This window comes from Bos indicus x Bos taurus, chromosome 2 (assembly GCF_003369695.1).
Source record: "Bos indicus x Bos taurus breed Angus x Brahman F1 hybrid chromosome 2, Bos_hybrid_MaternalHap_v2.0, whole genome shotgun sequence".
Taxonomy (NCBI): domain Eukaryota; kingdom Metazoa; phylum Chordata; class Mammalia; order Artiodactyla; family Bovidae; genus Bos; species Bos indicus x Bos taurus.
This window is the reverse complement of record NC_040077.1, coordinates 21549127-21568367: the sequence shown is the minus strand read 5'-3', so window position 1 is coordinate 21568367 and position 19241 is coordinate 21549127. Positions and strand designations below refer to the sequence as shown.

The window sequence follows — 19241 nt, the reverse complement described above, 5'->3', positions numbered from 1 at the left end:
AAGAAAAATGAGTGTTATCTCCTTTCATAAAAGGGAGTCTAAAAAACTATTCTAACAATATTTTTTCATATTTTCTAAAAAAATTAAGTATTTTAAGCAATCTCTGATACACACATGTTCTTATATTCAGCCATAGGTTGCTTTTTCTTCTGTTGAATTTAAGTAAATTAAAAAAAAATAGTGTAATAAACACCCTTGGTACACTTCACTCAGCTTTAGCAGTTATCAACCTATGATCCATCTCATTTCATCGCTACTCACAATTCACCCAAAGCATTTCTTTTTTTGAGACCAATCCCAAGAATTACTTTACCTAGAAATATTGCAGTATTCATCTGTGGCACATTGTAAAACATGGCCACAAATTCCTTTTGGTATGATATATACCCTCCTCCCTTTGCCATGTGGTTAACGTTGGTTCTCCCATCCAGAGGATGGTACCTATTTCTCCACCCCTTGAGTCTGAGCTGGTCTGGTGACTTGCATGATCAACAGAATGCTACAGGACTGATGCCCTGTCACTTCCAAACTAAAGCTTCAAGGAGCTTTGTAGTTTTCAGCTTCTATTCCCATGGAAAACTGCTGTCCAACGATTCCCAGGTAACAAAATATATTGAACATATATTTAATAACCTTGGCATATGTCCTTTCATAGTTTTGACATAACATTTGTGGGACAGAATCCCAGAAGTGGGATTGCTGGGTCAAACCGTAAATGCATTTGCCATCTTGCACTTTTATCCACAATGAAGGAGAGTGCAGAAGGAGTATTTTTAATATGACTGAAGTAAAATGGCTGCTGCTTTGCCAAAAATATAAACATTCTGATGGTAGAAAATGTCAAAATAATAATAGATTGATTTATAGACAGCATCATTAGATGGAAATGCTGCTGATATATATATACTGAGGAAGAACAGTTGGGTGATTTTCAGGCCTGATAAAGCACTGGAACACCCTTGCTATCTGCCGAAGACTCTACAAAGGCTCTCCTTCCTATTCTTCGTGGCCTGAGGGGTAGTCTACCTCTCAGTCTCTTGACTATTTGTGCCACGGATTGGGCATGTACAAGGCAGTCTGCTATGAGAACTCAAATAATGAGTATCAAAAAGTTCCCAGACTTCCTGGATCTGGTATTGAGGTGAATAAGCTCTGGCTTTACCCCTGGGATGTGTTGTGTAATGTTCCATTTGCCTCATCTCATCAGCTAAGGAAGCATTAATAGTGTCTATAAACAGTATGGGTGTGCTTGAACAGATTGTGTACTTTTCCTCAGCAATTTTAAAATATTTTCTCTACCTGAAAACTATCTCATTTTCATTTACCTTAATTCCCCTAATTTTATTGAATTCATTCTCTCACTGGTTCTATCTCCCAGTTTTGGGGTTGAGGTACCAAAAACTGGGAAAGTTAGATGTTATTAATTCGATCTTGGGTTCTCATCCTCTCTGATCTTTTGTTGGCATTTAATCTTCATTTGGTTAAATGCCAGATGAGAGCTAAGCTTCATTTAACCTTATTTCTTAAGTAAATTTAAATACAATGCTTTTTATTAAAAGTGGCATATATATTACTAAAGAGTCAATCACAAGATGATAATTCCAACTATTTTAAGCAGAAAAGAATAAGACAAAGAATCAGGGACTTATCTGAGACTGATTTTTCAAGAATGATTCCTAGAACAACACAGCAAAATTGGTCATGGTCCAAAGGCTGGCTTGAGAAATATACTGTATTAGCTATAATCCAGGGGTTACAGAATTACGCTCTCTTTGTACAGTCCATTTCAGCAAAATGGACTTTTTTTTAAGTCCATTAAAAAAAAGAGTGGTGGACTTTTTAAGTGGTGGACTCTCTAAGTCCACCTTTCTATTTAACTTAGTCCCAAATCCAAGGAGTAAATGTAATTTACCATTATAAGTAAATCATATCCAAAATTTTAGTGGAAAAGGATTTTGGAAATTGCTTTCCTGAATATATAGAAAAATGTATACAAAATTTATCTCCTAAATATATGTCAAATCACTCTATTTCTCTATATGTACATTACTAACACCTAGTCAAACCACCATTATCTCTCAGCTGACTGCTGCCAGTCTACTTTCCCAGCTTCTACTATTAGCTCAGCAATGGCTTTTCATTCCTCTGTGAATAAAACCCAAACACCTTAGACCACAGTCAACAAAAAAGCTCTACAGGTTATGGGCTCTTTTTATTCCCCTACCTTTCTGACCTCATCTCCTACCCTTATCCTAGTTAATCACTATATGTTCCAGTTACAGCAGTCATCTTTCTGCTCTTAAACACACCAAATCCATTTCTTCCCTCGTGGCCTTAAACTTGTTGTTCTTTCACTCTGAAAAATTCTTCCCCAAGGTATGTGTAGGGTTTGCTTCCACATCTTTATTCAAGTGTCACCTTATTACAGAGGCATTCACTGACCAACCCATTTAAAATATCACCAACTCTGGTAACTTCTACCTTTATCCTGTTAAAGTGAAAGCGTTAGTCGCTCAGTTGTGTCTGATTCTTTGTGACCCCAAGACCAGGCTCCTCTGTCCATAGAGTTCTCCAGGCAAGAATACTGGAGAGGGTAGCTATTTCCTTCTTCAGGGGATCTTCCTAACCCAGGGATTGAACCTGGGTCTTCTGCATTGCAGGCGAATTCTTTACTGTCTGAGCCACTAGGGAAGCCCCACTTTTATCCTGCTCAACATCACTGGACATCATGTAAACTAAAATCTTTAGATACCACTACACCCTCACCAGAAGGACTACAATTAAAAGACCATCTGAAACAATCCTGAAAAAGGAGAACTAAATCGGAGAACTTACCCTAAGTGACTGGAAGGCTCACTATGTAGCTAGAGTAATCAAGACATATGGTACTGGCATAAAACTTGACAGATTGATGAAAAAACAGAATAGAAGCTCAGAAACAGATCCATGCTTTACAAATCATTTGGTTTTCAAGAAAAGGGATGAAGCAATTTAATGGAGAAAGAAAAAAAAATCTTTCAACAAGTGACACTAGAATCTCTGAAAAGCCATAAGGGAAAAAAAAGGTGAGCTTCAACTCCTACCTCATACTTATGCACAAATATTAATTCAAAAGGCAAGAGACCTAAATGAAAAGCCAAACTTTCAGAGGAACATGAAGGAGAGTATTTTTGTGCCTTAAAGGTCAGCAACAGTTTCTTAGATAAGTCACAGAAAGCAACCACCAAAGAGAAAAAATTAACACATCAGACTTCATTAAAATTAGAAACATCTGTCCATCTTTTGATGGACAGATTATTTTCATATTATGAAAATCAAGTTGGAAACCAGAGACATAAAGAAAGAATTGAAGATGGACTGGTATCCAGAATATTTAAAGAACTCATACAACTCAATAATTAAAAGACAACCCAATTTTAAAAAACAAGCAGATTTGAAAATATTTCACAAAAAATAAGGTATAAAAATGGCCAATACGCAAATGAAAAAGTGCTCATCTTTTCATCAATGAAATGCAAATTAACACACAATACATCAGTATACACCCAATGAAAATGACTAAAATTAAAAGAACCACACCAAATATTGGCAAGGGTATTATACAACAGGACTGCTCACAGACTGCTAGTGGAAATAGTGAGTGGTTCCTGCCTTTTAGAAGCAGGTTGACAGTTTCCTATTATATGTAACATATGATCCCACCACTACCCTTCTAGGTAGTCACCCAAGAGAAAAGAAAGAATGTGTTCACACAAAGGCTGGTACTTAAACATTCACAATAGCTTTATTTCTAACAACTAAAAATTGGAAATAAGCCAAAAGTCCATAAACAAGTGAATAAGTAACTGCTTGTGAATTACGGAAATATTATTCCTCAATGAAAAGGAATTAACTATGGATCACAAAGGGAGAAACTGCAAATTATGTGGAATGAAAGAATCCAGTCAAAAGTACATACTGTATGATTTCACTTACATAAAATTCTAGAAAATAAAAACTAACCTATAGCGACAGAAGGCAGAACAGACGCTGACAGGATTGGGAGGGGTGAGAGGGAGGCAATACAAGCACAGGAAACTTTGGGAGATGACGAATACGTTCACTATCTGAATTGTGATGGTTTTATGGGTACATACATATGTTAAAATGTATCAAACTGTACACTTAGAAGTAATATGCAGTTTACTGTATATAAATTATATCTCAACTTAAAGTATCAACTAAAGAAAACAATGAGAACCAGAGAAACATTTTAATATTTATGATTTACAGTTTATATATTTAAGTACTCTACAATTTTACTACACATTAAATTTATTTTTTCATTCCTCAGTGTCTATAGTTATTTTAAGATTATTATAACAATATTAGATTATTTAATGGCCTATTGAAAACCACAGAAATATCTTCTGAAACACTAAAATATTATTTTCTGAAAATGTTTCCACACAAGCCTAAAGATTTTAGACTTAATAACACTAGTATATTAGTGATATGCTGTACATTAGTGATTCACTCAGAGGTAAAAATTAGTTAATTTCACAAGAGTTCAGCAAATAAAACAATTTTCATATAAGATAATGTATCTGATTTCCAACTGGGCAGTTTACAATGATTTTTAACCAATAATGGTCAAATGAAAATACTTTTAAACCTTGTGTTTTTTCCAGGTTTTCCATCTTTCCCTTACAAGACTTAACTTTTTTTTTCCATATTAGATTGTCTTCTTTAAAATTCAGATATGCTGCTGAGGAAAATGAATTTTTTTCTCCAAATTTTTCTGGGTTATTTTCATTCTAACTCCAAAATTGTACAAAATATCGTAAAGGAATCCCCTTAATGACAACATTCACTGTCATAAGTGTTTAATAAATGTGAACATACCAAATACTTTATGTATTACCTGGCCACATCCAGGGGCAGTACATAGAAACGGTTTGTCATCACTCATATTCCACAGGTCCTTGTATTGCCTATAATAAAACATTCAGAGATAGTTAAACATTTTACAGTACAGATTTTTAAATAAAGAACTTAAAATGTAGTATTACTTGATTTTCATTAAGTTTTTTACCTTTTCTATCTGAATGTGAAATAAAACAGTTTTACCGACATCTTAACCCCACCTTCCATTTTCTTACTATGAATAAAGACATGCAACATGCAGATTTTACATTATAGAAAAAATTGTTAAGAACTCTGATCTATTAGGTTAAACCTTTCCTGTTCAGTAGCATAAGTGTGGAAAGAATGAAATAATTAGAAGATCACTACTTTAAATACCAATGAAATAATGGATAGGCAACTCTCATCAATGTCTGATAAAACCATCAGGAGCAAAGGTGATGGGAGCTTCATAATGGCTGCGTCAGGCTGACAGCATCTGAACTCATGGGTCAGTGTTAAGTTAACGTCACCAAAAGTGGGACAAATATTTTGAGTCCCCTGATGAGACAATAGAAAGCACATTAAGTATTCGTGGTGGGGGGCGGAGGGTGCGGCTGTATCCAAACCTGAAATCGAATCAAGCTTTTCTAGATTCTACTACAGGAAATAAAGGAGATAGACAAAAAGGTCAAACTCCACTGCTAAGATACAATTAGCGAAATTCTACAGCACGAAAGACCTGGTCTCCTCAAAAATAAATGTCATGGGGAATAAAAGAAAAGAGAAAGTAGAGGGGAATTGCTTTAGGTTAAAAGAGGTTGAATAAACCATATTAAACAGAATACAATATGGGGACTTTCCTGGATCCTGATTTAAACCAAAAACTACAAAAAAAGACATCTTCAAGTCAATATTATTTTCCTACTTTTTGATTTAGACTTGAAAGTTCCCAATTAGTCCTTCCATTAACTTGCAGGTTTTTGTTTTTGCTTTCTTCCTACAAATTACATGTAACAATTATATTTGAATGAACTAACAATTCTGTAAAATTATTCCTTTTTCAACACTAGTTTGTTAGCCTTTCAGAAATATGTAACCTTCAAAAACCTTTCAGAAAAACCCCTTCACAAACAGAGATGACAATAGCTATTATAGTCAGATTTGGGAAGTGCTAGACTATTTCTTTTGGGAGGCAGGACTTTTCAAAGACAGTATATTCAAGGGAAATGACCAGAAGAGCACCTAGAATGCAGCATATCTGCCACATCCATTTTCTATCTGAACCCTTTTTCACCTCATGGGACTAGTATTATTTGGAACTCATTTAAGGAGAAATCAAATATATATATTTATCTTTGTCATAGTTGAGTGTACTTTGATGCTCTATTTAATAATTTAAAAATACAATAGGAGTATCAGCTAAACTACATACTATATAAATAAGTATTCCTTATTTATATATTAAAAAAACATGATCTAGAAATAACCTATGAAAATACTTATAATCTACAATATGAAAAATAAAATTTGAATAGCCCAAAATACCAAATTATTGCATACACACCTGGCAGAATTTACATGTAACTTGAATTTCATAAGCTGAACAACTTATCACGTCCTCTTTTTCATGGCAAGGATACTGAAAAACAAAGTGGTTTCACACTATTAAGTATTTAGTTTTGAAACACTTATAAAAAAACTCAGATAATTACACTCTCTGTAACTACTGTCATCCAAAAACCCACTCACTATTAAGAATCTTTATAATAGAGCTCTGCTCCTAAAACAAAACACCCATATAAATGCAAAATATATCCAACTCTACCATAAGGTAAAAGAGAAACATTTAGCTTAGCCTTTAAGGTTGTGGTTGAAGGGCAATAATTAAGAGTGAAAATCCTGACTTTTGAAGTCTGGCAAAAAGACGAGACCTCGTATTTCAAAATACCTATTCAGAAAGCTTTAAATTTTTTCAAATGCAGTCAGCGTGGTCTGGTTCTCAGCCTAATTCATCAAAGTCTATTTGCCACAATGTAGTTGAAGGAGCTCCCTCTTCCCTAATTTCATAGCTTACTTATCTGATATTAGCTTAAGGATGAGTACAACACTTAAACTACTTAGGTGAGTGTCTCATTTTTAAAAAAAAATATAAATTTACTTATTTTAATTGGAGGCTAATTACTTTACAATATTGTACTGGTTTTGCCATACATCAACATGAATTCGCCATGGGTGTACACGTGTTCCCCATCCTGAACTCCCCTCCCACCTCCCTCCCCTAAGTGTCTCATTTTTAAACCCAGCTAATACTCCATTACATTCACTGAAACCCCATCTAGTGGCGAACAGAGTTAACTATATGCTTATCCATAAAAGCCAACGGTACATAAGAGAAAAATTATTTTTACATAATATTGCTTATAAATGTGGTGAAGAATGTCCTGCTCAACAGAATTGGGTAATTCCTGTGGAGAAATGTGCAAATAGCTACAGTTCTGAGTCCCGGAATCAAAGATGATATAAGAGATAGGAAGAAGAAAGTTCTCCTGAAAGAGAGAGAACGTTTTAGTTCCTCAGTCATCTTGACTCCTTACAGCCCCATGGACTATTGCCTGCCAGGCTTCTCTGTCTCTGGGATTCTCCAGGGAAGAATACTAGAGTGGGTTGCCACTTCCTACTCCAGGGAATCTTCCCCAACCAGGGACTGAACCTGTGCCTCTTGTGTCCCCTGCACTGGCAGGTAGATTCTTTAACCACTAGTGCCACCTGGGAAGCCCCCATTAAATACTAAGGAATGAATAAACTGCTATATGATATGAACCAGATAAGTTTAGATTATGTTACCTATCTCAATAAACTCCTAAAACCAGTAAGAAGATGCAGTTCATATTACTTTGAAAAATCAAAGCAATATTTAAACTCAGTTGAGTTCAGGAAACATTTAAACATCACACACAAAGACACAAAGGTGAAAAAAACAAACAGACCCTCCACTCTGAGAAACTTTTAGTCAAGCAGAAGAAAGAAAACAGAAATTCACTACAATCTGGTTAAGAATAAGAGTTAAAATATTAAAAATATAGAAGTAGTTCAGGGAACCAATACAATACTTATAGAAAAGCTTTCTGAAGGAATTAACCCTTGGTATTCTTTTCTACCCCCATGACTACTACTGTCCCATTCTACAAAAGAAGTTCCTTATATACACAGCAGATTATTTTCTAGCCAACCAATAACAATTCCCATTCCTTATACTATTTCCTAATATCTAGCTGAGGTAGCTGTAAAGACAACAGTCGAAGCACCTTCTCCAGCAGGCTTAAATGCTAATCTCAAACCTCTAAATCCAGGTTTATCTCCCTTTCACATCAAGGGTGAAAATATGCTCCTAGGAAAGCATGGGAAGGAGGCTTTGTTCAACTCTAAACTGTCAGAGAAGACAACGACTGCAGATAGAGAACTGTTACTACAGCACACCGCTCTCGGGCAAGCTTCTACAAACCCATCAGTTCAGTTCAGTCCCTCAGTCGTGTCTGACCCTTAGCGACCCCATGGGCTGATGAACGCCAGGCATCCCTGTCCATCACCAACTGCTGGAGTTTACTCAAACTCATCTCCAGTGAGTCGGTGATGCCATCCAACCATCTCATCCTCTGTTGTCCCCTTCTCCTCCTGCCCTCAATCTTTCCCAGCATCAGGGTCTTTTCAAATGAGTCAGCTCTTCCCATCAGGTGGCCAAAGTATTGGAGCTTCAGCTTCAAATCCTCCGTCTTTCCAATGAATATTCATGACTGATCTCCTTTAGGATGGACTGGTTTGATCTCCTTGCAGTCCAATGGACTCTCAGGAGTCTTCTCCAACACCACAGTTCAAAAGCAACAATTCTTCAGTGCTCAGCTTTTTTTATAGTCCAACTCTCACATCCATACTTGACTACTGGAAAAACCATAGCTTTGACTTGATGGACCTTTGTTGGCAAAATCATGTCTCTGCTTTTTAATATGCTGTCTAGGTTGGTCATAGCTTTTCTCCAAGGAGAAAGCGTCTTTTAATTTCATGACTGCAGTCACCATCTGCAGTGATTTGGGAGCCCAGAAAAATAAAGTCAGCCACTGTTTCCCCATCTAATTGCTATGAAATGATGGGATGGGATGCCATGATCTTTGTTTTCTGAATGCTGAGTTTTAAGCCAACCTTTTCACTCTCCTCTTTCACTTTCATCAAGACGCCCTTTAGTTCTTTTTCATTTTCTGCCATAAGGGTCGTGCCATCTGCATATCTGAGGTTAATGATATTTCTCCCAGCTATCTTGATTCCAGCTTGTGCTTTATCCAGCCCAATGTTTCTCATGATGTACTCTGCATATAAGTTAAATAAGCAGGGTGACAATATACAGCCTTGACGTACTCCTTTTCCTTTTGGAACCAGTCTGTTGTTCCAAGTCCAGTTCTAACTGTTGCTTCCTGACCTACATACAGGTTTCTCAAGAGGCAGGTCAGGTGGTCTGGTATGCCCATCTCCTTCAGAACTTTCCACAGTTTATTGTGATCCACACAGTCAAAGGCTTTGACATAGTCAATAAAGCAGAAATAGATGCTTTTCTGGAACTCTCTTGCTTTTTCAACGATCCAGCAGATGTTGGCAATTTGATCTCTGGTTCCTCTACGTTTTCTAAAACCAGCTTGAACATCTGGAAGTTCACGGTTCACGTACTGTTGAAGCCTGGTTTGGAGAATTTTGAGCATTACTTTACTAGCATGTGAGATGAGTGCAACTGTGAGGTAGTTTGAGCATTCTTTGGCATTGCCTTTCTTTGGGATTGGAATGAAAACTGATCTTTTCCAGTCCTGTGGCCACTGCTAAGTTTTCCAAATTTGCTGGCATATTGAGTGCAGCACTTTCACAGCATCATCTTTTAGTATTTGAATAGCTCACCTGGAATTCTATCACCTCCACTAGCTTTGTTTGTAGTGATGCTTCCTAAGGCCCACTTGACTTCACATTCCAGGATGTCTTGCTCTAGGTGGGTGATCACACCATATCGATTATCTGGGTCGTGAAGCTCTTTTTTGTATAGTTTTTCTGTGTATTCTTGCCACCTCTTCTTAGTATCTTCTGCTTCTGTTAGGTCTATACCATTTATGTCCTTTATTGAGCCCATCTTTGCATGAAATGTTCCCTTCATAACTCTAATTTTCTTGAAGAGATCTCTAGTCTTGCCCACTCTATTGTTTTCCTCTCTTTCTTTGCATTGATCACTGAGGAAGGCTTTCTCATCTCTCCTTGCTATTCTTTGGAACTCTGCATTCAAATGGGTGTATCTCCTTTTCTCTTTTTGCTTCTCTTCTCTTCACAGCTATTTGTAAGGCCTCCTCAGACAACCATTTTGCTGTTTTGCATTTCTTTTTCTTGGGAATGGCCTTGCTCCCTGTCTCCTGTACAATGTCATGAACCTCCATCCACAGTTCATCAGGCACTCTATCAGATCTAGTGCCTTAAATCTATTTCTCACTTCCACTGTATAGTCAAAAGGGATTTGATTTAGGTCATACCTGAATGGTCTAATGGTTTTCCCTACTTTCTTCAATTTAACTCTGAATCTGGCAATTAGGAGTTCATGATCTGAGCCACAGTCAGCTCCCGGTCTTGTTTTTGTTGACTGTATAGAGCTTCTCCATCTTTGGCTGCAAAGAATATAATCAATCTGATTTCACTGTTGACCATCTGGTGATGTCCATATATTGAGTCTTCTGAAAAAATGTGGTCCACTGGAGAAGGGAATGGCAAACCACTTCAGTAGTCTTGCCTTGAGAACCCCATGAACAGTATGAAAAGGCAAAAAGATAGGACACTGACAGATGAACTCCCCAGGTCGGTAGGTGCCCAATATGCTACTGGAGATCAGTGGAGAAATAACTCCAGAAAATGAAGGGACAGAGCCAAAGCAAAAACAACACCCAGCTGTGGATGTGACTGGTGATTGAAGCAAGGTCTAATTCTGTAAAGAGCACTACTGCATAGGAACCTGGAATGTTAGGTCTATGAATCAAGGCAAATTGGAAGTGTTAAAACAGGAGATGGCAAGAGTGAACATCAACATTTTAGCAAACTAAAATGGACTAGAATGGGTGAATTTAACTCAGATGACCATTATATCTACTACTGTGGACAAGAATCCCTTAGTAGAAATGGAGTACCCATCAAAGTCAACAAAAGAGTCCAAAATGCAGTACTTGGATGCAATCTCAAAAGCAACAGAATGATCTCTGTTCGTTTCCAAGGCAAACCATTGAATATCATGGTAATCCAAGTCTATGCCCCGACCAGTAATGCTGAAGAAGCTGAAGTTGAACATTTCTATGAAGACCTATAAGACCTTCTAGAACTAACTCCCCAAAAAGATGTCCTTTTCATTATAGGGGCCTGGAATGCAAAAGTAGGAAGTCAAGAAACACCTGGAGTAACAGGCAAATTTGGCCTTGGAGTACAGAATGAAGCAGAGCAAAGGCTAATAGAGTTTTGCCAAGAGAACACAGTGGTCATAGCAAACACCCTCTTCCAAGAACACAGGAGAAGACTCTACAACCTATACTGGTAGGAAAATCACTGGCATGAAGAGTACACAGAGGGTTCTACACAAGATTTAAGAAGTCAGTTTCTTTAGTTTCTCTAATCTCTCTTTTAACTCTTCTAATATTCTTCATCTTCCCTCTCCTTGTGATTTACTGCCAAGGTTTCTACTTTCCACCTTTCAACAAATATCTGAGGGTCTAATTTGTGCTTCACTCTATGCTATGTGCTAGGGATGTAGTAGTGAACTAAGATACTCTCAAGACTATTTGCTATCAAGACTTCCAGAATAGTGACGGAGTTTATACTAGCTAATCAAATATCCAGCTCAGACTTCTCTTTCCAGTTTCTAGGACAATTCCACATATAAACATGTGTATGTTCTTCATATTTTTTCTATTTCATTGCTATAAGGCATTTTATTTTAGAACTCCAAACATGGTTGAAGGTATAGTTTAAATTTTGTTTGTTATAACAGAGTCATAGCAGTATCCACTACTAAGTATACCACATAAATGATCAATCTTACATAATATAATTCTAAAAAAAAATCTTTAAAGCTTAAGGTTTATTTGGGGTTCACAAAGAGGTCATTGCTATTTTTCGATATTATGAACTAAATTACACTTGCTGAATTAAGACTTTGTAAAGAACTTTAAATTTGCTCTCAGAAAAATACAGAAAAAGAAAGAATAATGTATAAAAATACACAAATATTTTTTAATTAAAAAAAAAAAGAATATTACAATTTCCTTTAAAATACAATTATTTAAATAATTGTACCTAATACAGGACCTAACAGAAACAGAAGATATTAAGAAGAAGTGGCAAGAATACACAGAAGAACTATACAAAAAAGATCTTAATGACCCAGATAACCATGATGCTGTGATCACTCACCTAGTGCCAGACATCCTGGAATGCGAAGTCAAGTGGGCCTTAGGAAGCATTACTACGAACAAAGCTAGTGGAGGTGATGGAATTCCAGCTGAGCTATTTCAAATCCTGAGAGATGGTGCTGTTAAAATGTCAGCAATATGTCAGCAAATTTGGAAAACTCAGCAGTGGCCACAGGGCTGGAAAAGGTCAGTTTTCATTCCAAACCCAAAGAAAGGCAATGCCAAAGAATACTCAAACTATAGCACAATTGCACTCATCTCACACACTAGCAGAATAATGCTCAAAATTCTCCAACTAGGCTTCAACAGTGTGTGAACTGAGAACTTCCAGATGTTTAAGGTGGATTTAGAAAAGGTAGAGGAACCAGAGATCAAATTGCCAACATCCACTGGATCATAGAAAAAGCAAGAGAATTGCAAAAAAACATCTATTTCCACTTCATTGTATACACTAAAGCCTTTGACTATGTGGATGACAACAAACTGTGGAAAATTCTTAAAGAGATGGGAATACCAGATCACCTTACCTACCTCCTGAGAAATCTGTATGCAGGTCAAGCAGCAACAGTTAGAATGGGACATGGAACAATGGACTGGTTCCAAAGTGGAAAGGAGTATGTCAAGGCTTTATATTGTCACCCCGCTTATTTAATTTATATGGAGAGTACATCATGTGAAATGCTGAGCTGTCTAGGTTTGTCACAGCTTTTCTTCCAATGAGCAAGCGTCTTTTAATTTCATGGCTGCAGTCACCATCTGCAGTGAAAAAGCTAGCTTAAAACTCAATATTCAAAAATCTAAGATCATGGCATCCAGTCCCATCACTTTATGGTAAATAGATGGGGAAACAATGGAAACAGTGACACTTTGTTTTCTTGGGCTTCCAAATCACTGCAGATGGTGACTGCAGCCATGAAATTAAAATATGTTTGCTCCTTGAAAGAAAAGCTATGACAAACCTAGACAGCATGTTAAAAAGTAGAGACATTACTTTGCCAACAAAGGTCTGTCTAGTCACAGCTATGATTTTTCTAGTAATCGTATAGATGGATGTCAGATATGGATGGACTATAAATAAAGCTGAATGCAAAGAATTGATGCTTTGAACTGTGGTGTTGGAGAAGACTCCTGAGAGTTCCTTGAACTGCAAGGAGATCAAACTTTCAATCCTAAAGGAAATCAGTCCTGAATATTCATCAGAAGGACTGATGCTGAAGCTCCAATAATTTGCCCACCTGATGCAAAGAACTAACTCATTGGAAAAGACCCTGATGCTGGAAAGACTGAAGGCAGGAGGAGAAGGGGACGACAGAGGATGAGTTGGCTGGATGGCATCACCAACTCGATGGACATGAGTTTGAGCAAGCGCAGCGAGCTGGTGATGGACAGGGAATCCTGGTGTGCTGCAGTTCATGGGGTTACAAAGAGTCAGACAAAACTGAGCAACTGAACTGAACTGAAATTCTGCCACATTATTAAATAGTATCAGGAGTCCCCAACCTTTATTGGCACCAGGGACCAGTTTTGTGGAATACAATTGTTCCACAGATGGAGGTGGAGGATTGGGGTGGGGGTGGATGGTTCAGGTGGTAATCTGAACCCATGAGGAGAGTGATGGGGATTGGTGCATGGCACAAAGCTTCACTCACTTTCCCTGATGCTCATCTCCCACTGTGCGGTCCAGTTCTTAACAGGCTGAGAACAGGTACTGGTCTGCAGTTGGGGGGTTAGGGACTCCTGATAAAAATCATTAAATTTTAAATGTCATTTTAATGGCTATATAGTATTCCATATAGATCTACAGTGTCATACAGATACAACATATTTATAACTAATTCTCTATTACTCCGTTATGTGTGTGTGTTAGTGGCTCAGTCGTGTTGACTCTGTGACCCTATGGACTGTCACCCATCAGGCTCCTCTGTCTGTGGGTTTCTCCAGGCAAGCACATACTGGTATGGGTGCTTGCCTGGGAAGCACCATACCAGAAGGGAAAGGTATGCCATTCCCTTCTCTGGGGGATATTCCTGACCCAGGGATTGAAAGTAGGTCTCCTGCAGTGCAGGTGAATTCTTCACTGTCTGAGCTCTATTACAACTATTCTCTTACTGATTTTCATCATCAGTTACTATTTTTGAGGACAAATCTTTGTGTAATATCTGTAATTATTTCCATTAGATGAATTTCTAGAACTGAAACTACTATATCAAAGTGAAGGCACATTTTTAAGACTTAATTTATATTGCTAAACTCTTCAGACACATAACACTGACTTCTACTTTACCTGTAAGTGTACAGAAAGACCTAATTTCTCAACGCTCACACCAACAGTGAATATTTAACATTTTTGTTAAATTAGTGCGAAAAAAATTTTTAAGTTGCATATCCTGACACACAAATGAGATTGAACCTTTTCATATATATATTGGCTCTTTGTAATCTCTAAACTGCTTCCTTTGCCCAATCTTTTTTAAAAAATGGAAGATATCTGACATACAACATTGTGTAAATTCAAGGTGTAAAATACGCTACCTTGATACATTTGTATGTTGTAGTACAACTGACATTGTATATTTATTTTACATTACCTAATTATAGTACAATATTGTTGTCTATATCCATTATACTGTACATTAGATCATCCTAGCTTACTCCTTTCAAATCTGTATCCTTAAACATCAACTTTATCTATGCCTTTTGCCCATTCAAAAAAATAAAATGTTAGTCCAAAATTCTCTCTTGAATACAGGTCAGAGGCTCTTTCTTATAACATGGATTTCTGATTATTTACCTCATTGTATTCCTGATCTAGTCCTAACTATGCAAACTACAAATGATGCCCTAAACAGTGAAATGACTTACTCAAGGTAAAAAATGGTATGAGAAATTTCTCCTGCTATACTATGCCTGCCAGCTGGCAAGCTTTGCTATACTGTGCATATGAACTGTCTTGCGTTGCAATTCTTTGCTTACCAGCTATACAGCAATTTTATGTAAACCACTTTAAAAAAATAGTACAGAAAGACTCTCTGGGAACTTGTAGAGTTACTCAATAGACCCATTATCAAATAAAACCACACATAATATAAGACGCCAATTAAAAAATCCTAATGAAGAACACTTTAAGGAAAGATGAAAGGAAGGAAATGGTTGAAATTAACCAGCAAACCATTTCTTGTAACTTAAAATGAATAAAAAGACAACCTTCCAAGGAAAAACATAAATAAGGGTATCTTCACAGGAGACAGATTAGTCAGGCCATTGAGGGAGCAGCCTGTCTAAGTACAGAGTGTGGGAACCTGGACAAGAAGAGAAAGGTGCTCATGGGGGGAAGAGGTTGGGCTGGACACGAGACTGAGTTAGGTGAGGAAAGATCTGTCTATGCAGGCAGGGGGAAGCAGTCTGATGTGGGATGTCGGTGCCCCAGAAGGGTGAGGAGGCATCCACGTGAGGTAAAGAACAGGGATGGCATCAGCCCAAGACAGGATATCAGGACCGAGCAAGAGGATACCTACCTGCTGAGAGGAAAAGGCCTGGTGGCAACAGGCAATTCATTACATGTAACGCAGGTAATGAATGAATAAGTGAATTTCTCAAGGATACAGTGGATGAAAATAGGCAACACTATACAGAGGATGGAAATAATTACACAGAATAAATCCTGATGATGGGATTTAGAGATATTGGTATAAACTCATGATTTTCAATGTAAACATACAGAAACACAGATGATATGTGTATAAATATGCACATATATTCACATACTTCCCTAGCTGTGTCACTGAGAGGGCCTAGGAACACTGATAACACATAAGCAAGAAGCCCACTTAGCACCCAGACCTTGATGTCAAAATGCCATTTTCAACCAAAAGGAACCTGGGATCCTTGAAGAATTGGTTGATTCCAGGGCTGAAGCAGGAAAAATACATGATGGGCCTTAAGTACCTTGTGCAAGAAAGAAGGAATACTATGGATTTAGTCAGAAAGTGGCTAGATCTCAGACAATTTCAGAATCAAAATAAATGACAGTAATAGATATTATAAATAAAATAGGATTTCATTAATCTGATATAAAAGATATATACCAATATAGAAGAATAAACTGAAAGTTTGATTAGACAGGATACTTACATCCTCTCAAACTATCTCCCCATAAAATACATTTTAATTACTAAAGACAAAAGAGTAATATACAGTACAAATGCCTGGCAAACATCACTTTACTCAAGTGATACAAGTTAACAATACTAAAAATAAGAAAAATCAGTATCCATATCATTGCAACCAAAGGGTTGCAATGAGGAGGTCACAGCATCACTTTCATGATAGTCATGCCAAAGACACATAATCTGAATCTAATCATGAAGAAATACTACACAACCCCAAATTGAGGTAAATCCCCTCAAAACAACTGGCCCATAATTTTCAAAGTGCCAAGTCAAGGAAAGATCAAGGAACTGTTTCAGATCGAAAAAGACCAATGAGTCATGACAACTAACTGCAACATGAGATTCTAGACTGAATCTGTTTGCTATAAAGGACAGACATTATTGGAATAACTGGCAATACTTAAATATAATGTACAGATTAGATGATAGCAATATTTTAAAATTAACTTCTTGATTTTCATGGTTGTATTATGATTTAAGAGGAGAATGTCTTATTGTAGAAAATAAAGTATTTGCAGGAATGGGACATCATGCTAGCAACTTATCTTAAAAGGTTCTGAACTAAAAAAAACTAAAAATAAAAACGGAAAAACTTACAGGAGGAGCTTAAAGTGTATAGAAATAACATGCACTATCATAATTCACATATAACCATTATATAATTAGCATCATGTAACTTAGCAATAGTTAAGAGAATATACTAAAATATACAAATTCTCTTAACAATTCTCTGATTGTTTCTGGATTATAACTTTCATATTGTGTCAAAGAACAGAAAAACTATGTTCTGTATTGAAAGTTAAGAGCAAACAGAATAATAATTTCTATATCTGAATAAAGACTTGAGAGGTGACTAAAATTTAGACAATTAGCTGTCCTATAGGCAACTCCCTTGTTTAAAACATGAAATGTGGGTTAAACATTTTAAGATAGACAATATTAAACATATTAAGATAGACAATCCTTTACCCTGTAATATCAATATTCCCATGCCATTTTTAATTATATTATTCAAATGATACAACTGATAAAAATATCTGCTTTTCTTAGATCTCCTATCAAAAACAAGTAAAAAGGAAATCACTTCATAGAAACTAGTATGAGCAAATGAATCTTTGAAAACAGAAGTGGGGGAAATGAATCCGTTTCTGGTGGTTAATTTCAGAAATCACTACATTCTAAAATATGAATTTTACTCATCTTCTAGTTATAGAACTACAAATGTTGTAACCTCTACATTTAAAACATGTACTCAAGTTTCAAAGCAGATTTCTGAAATACAGATAATATTTAATGTGACCTATGATGTGCAGAATTCCCAAACATTTCTAATACAAATATATTTTATGAAATTTATTTGAAGATATTTGACTATTTGTACCTGATACTGCATTAAGAATAAGGTATGTTTCCTGACCTCAAAATTAGTTTAGTAAGGAAGACAAACAAGTGAAAATAGTAATACTAATTTAGTGATATACATACAATAATAAAGATATACACAGGTGCTATGGGAACACAGGGAACAGGGAGTATACTAGAGCTGGTTACCTTTCTTCCCCACCCGTAATCCCCTCTTAGAGCCAGATGGCCAGCAAAGGGCAATCCTATATTTCCATTACCCGACATACCTGTTTCATTCAGGTAAACCAGGAAAGACATCTGAATAAGTTAAGCCAATCAGATTACCTCTTCAAGAAATGTGTTAAAAAAAAAAAAAAAGTCAACCAGAGCTATACATTAGACATTTAAAATCATACTCAGGATTCACAGACACCTTCTATCATGTTCATACTGATAAGAAATTAATGAAAGCCAGAATGGAGCAGGCACAGAAAACAGGGACAAAAAACCATGTAGCCAAGATGAGTGAAAGGAAGCCTGATGCTTTCTGTGACTGGGTCAAGTGAGAATCTTTTCTATACTGAGTATGAGCTCTTCTTTTCTCTAAAGTTAAATTTATCTGATCTTCTACCCCGTCATTAAGACAAGTACCTAACCAACCCTGGAGAGACAAAGGATCTGCGAAGGGTACTAAAGGAAGTAATGCCTGGACTTAAGTCTTCTCAAAGAAAAAAGAGATGATGTTTTGGGCAGAGGAAATAGCAGAATACACAGAAGGATGGATCTCCAAGAACCTCTAATGGCTAAACTATGGGCTATGTGATTGAAGAAGAAGACAGCTGGGGCCACAGCAGGAAGCAAATTTCAAAGGGCCTTTAGTGCCCGAGCAAGGAGTCTGGAGTCCAACCTTATTCCCTTATCTGACCCCTACCCTGAGGTTATAAACTATGGCCCTGTGCCAAAATGTTAAAGTTTTTCAACTTTCTAAATAGTTGAGGGGTGTGTGTGGGGTGGGAGGGGCGGAGGAGAGAAAGAAGCAATAGAGACTATATGTGACCCCCATAAAGACTAAAATCTTACTATTTGGCTCGTCAAAGAAGTTTGCTTAATCTTGCTATTAAAAATGGGAAGATTCATGTTGAGGTTTGACAGAAAATAACAAAATTCTGTAAAGCAATTAAAAAATAAATTTAAAAAATTTAAAGAATTAAATAATAAAAAATGTAAAGATTTTAAATAGGTGATTTAGATCATCAAAGGGGCATTTTGGCAACATCACTAATAGAAGTGTGGAGGATGATTAGTGAGAGTAACACCATGCATAAGAAAATCAGTTACAAACATCTAGATTCAGGAAAGAGAATGATGATTT

General features: G+C 36.7%; 1 protein-coding gene across 6 annotated transcripts in view; it reads right to left on the bottom strand.

Annotated features, from left to right (window-relative positions):
- The window catches only part of ATF2 (activating transcription factor 2), an 83626-nt gene that overhangs the window by 52685 nt on the left and 11700 nt on the right, over nucleotides 1–19241 (bottom strand). For 4 of the 6 annotated variants that reach the window (XR_003513695.1, XM_027557110.1, XM_027557138.1 and 1 more), the window contains exons 3-4: nucleotides 6452–6526; nucleotides 4904–4973 (exon numbers count right to left, since the gene is read on the bottom strand). Coding sequence is in view for 5 of the 6 variants with exons in the window: in XM_027557110.1 (XP_027412911.1) it covers nucleotides 4904–4973; nucleotides 6452–6483 (102 nt within the window). In the remaining variant the exon portion in view is untranslated. Of the gene's footprint in view, nucleotides 1–4903; nucleotides 4974–6451; nucleotides 6527–12357; nucleotides 12476–19241 lie in introns of all 6 variants that reach the window. The other 2 variants (XM_027557120.1, XM_027557129.1) reach the window with 1 other exon arrangement.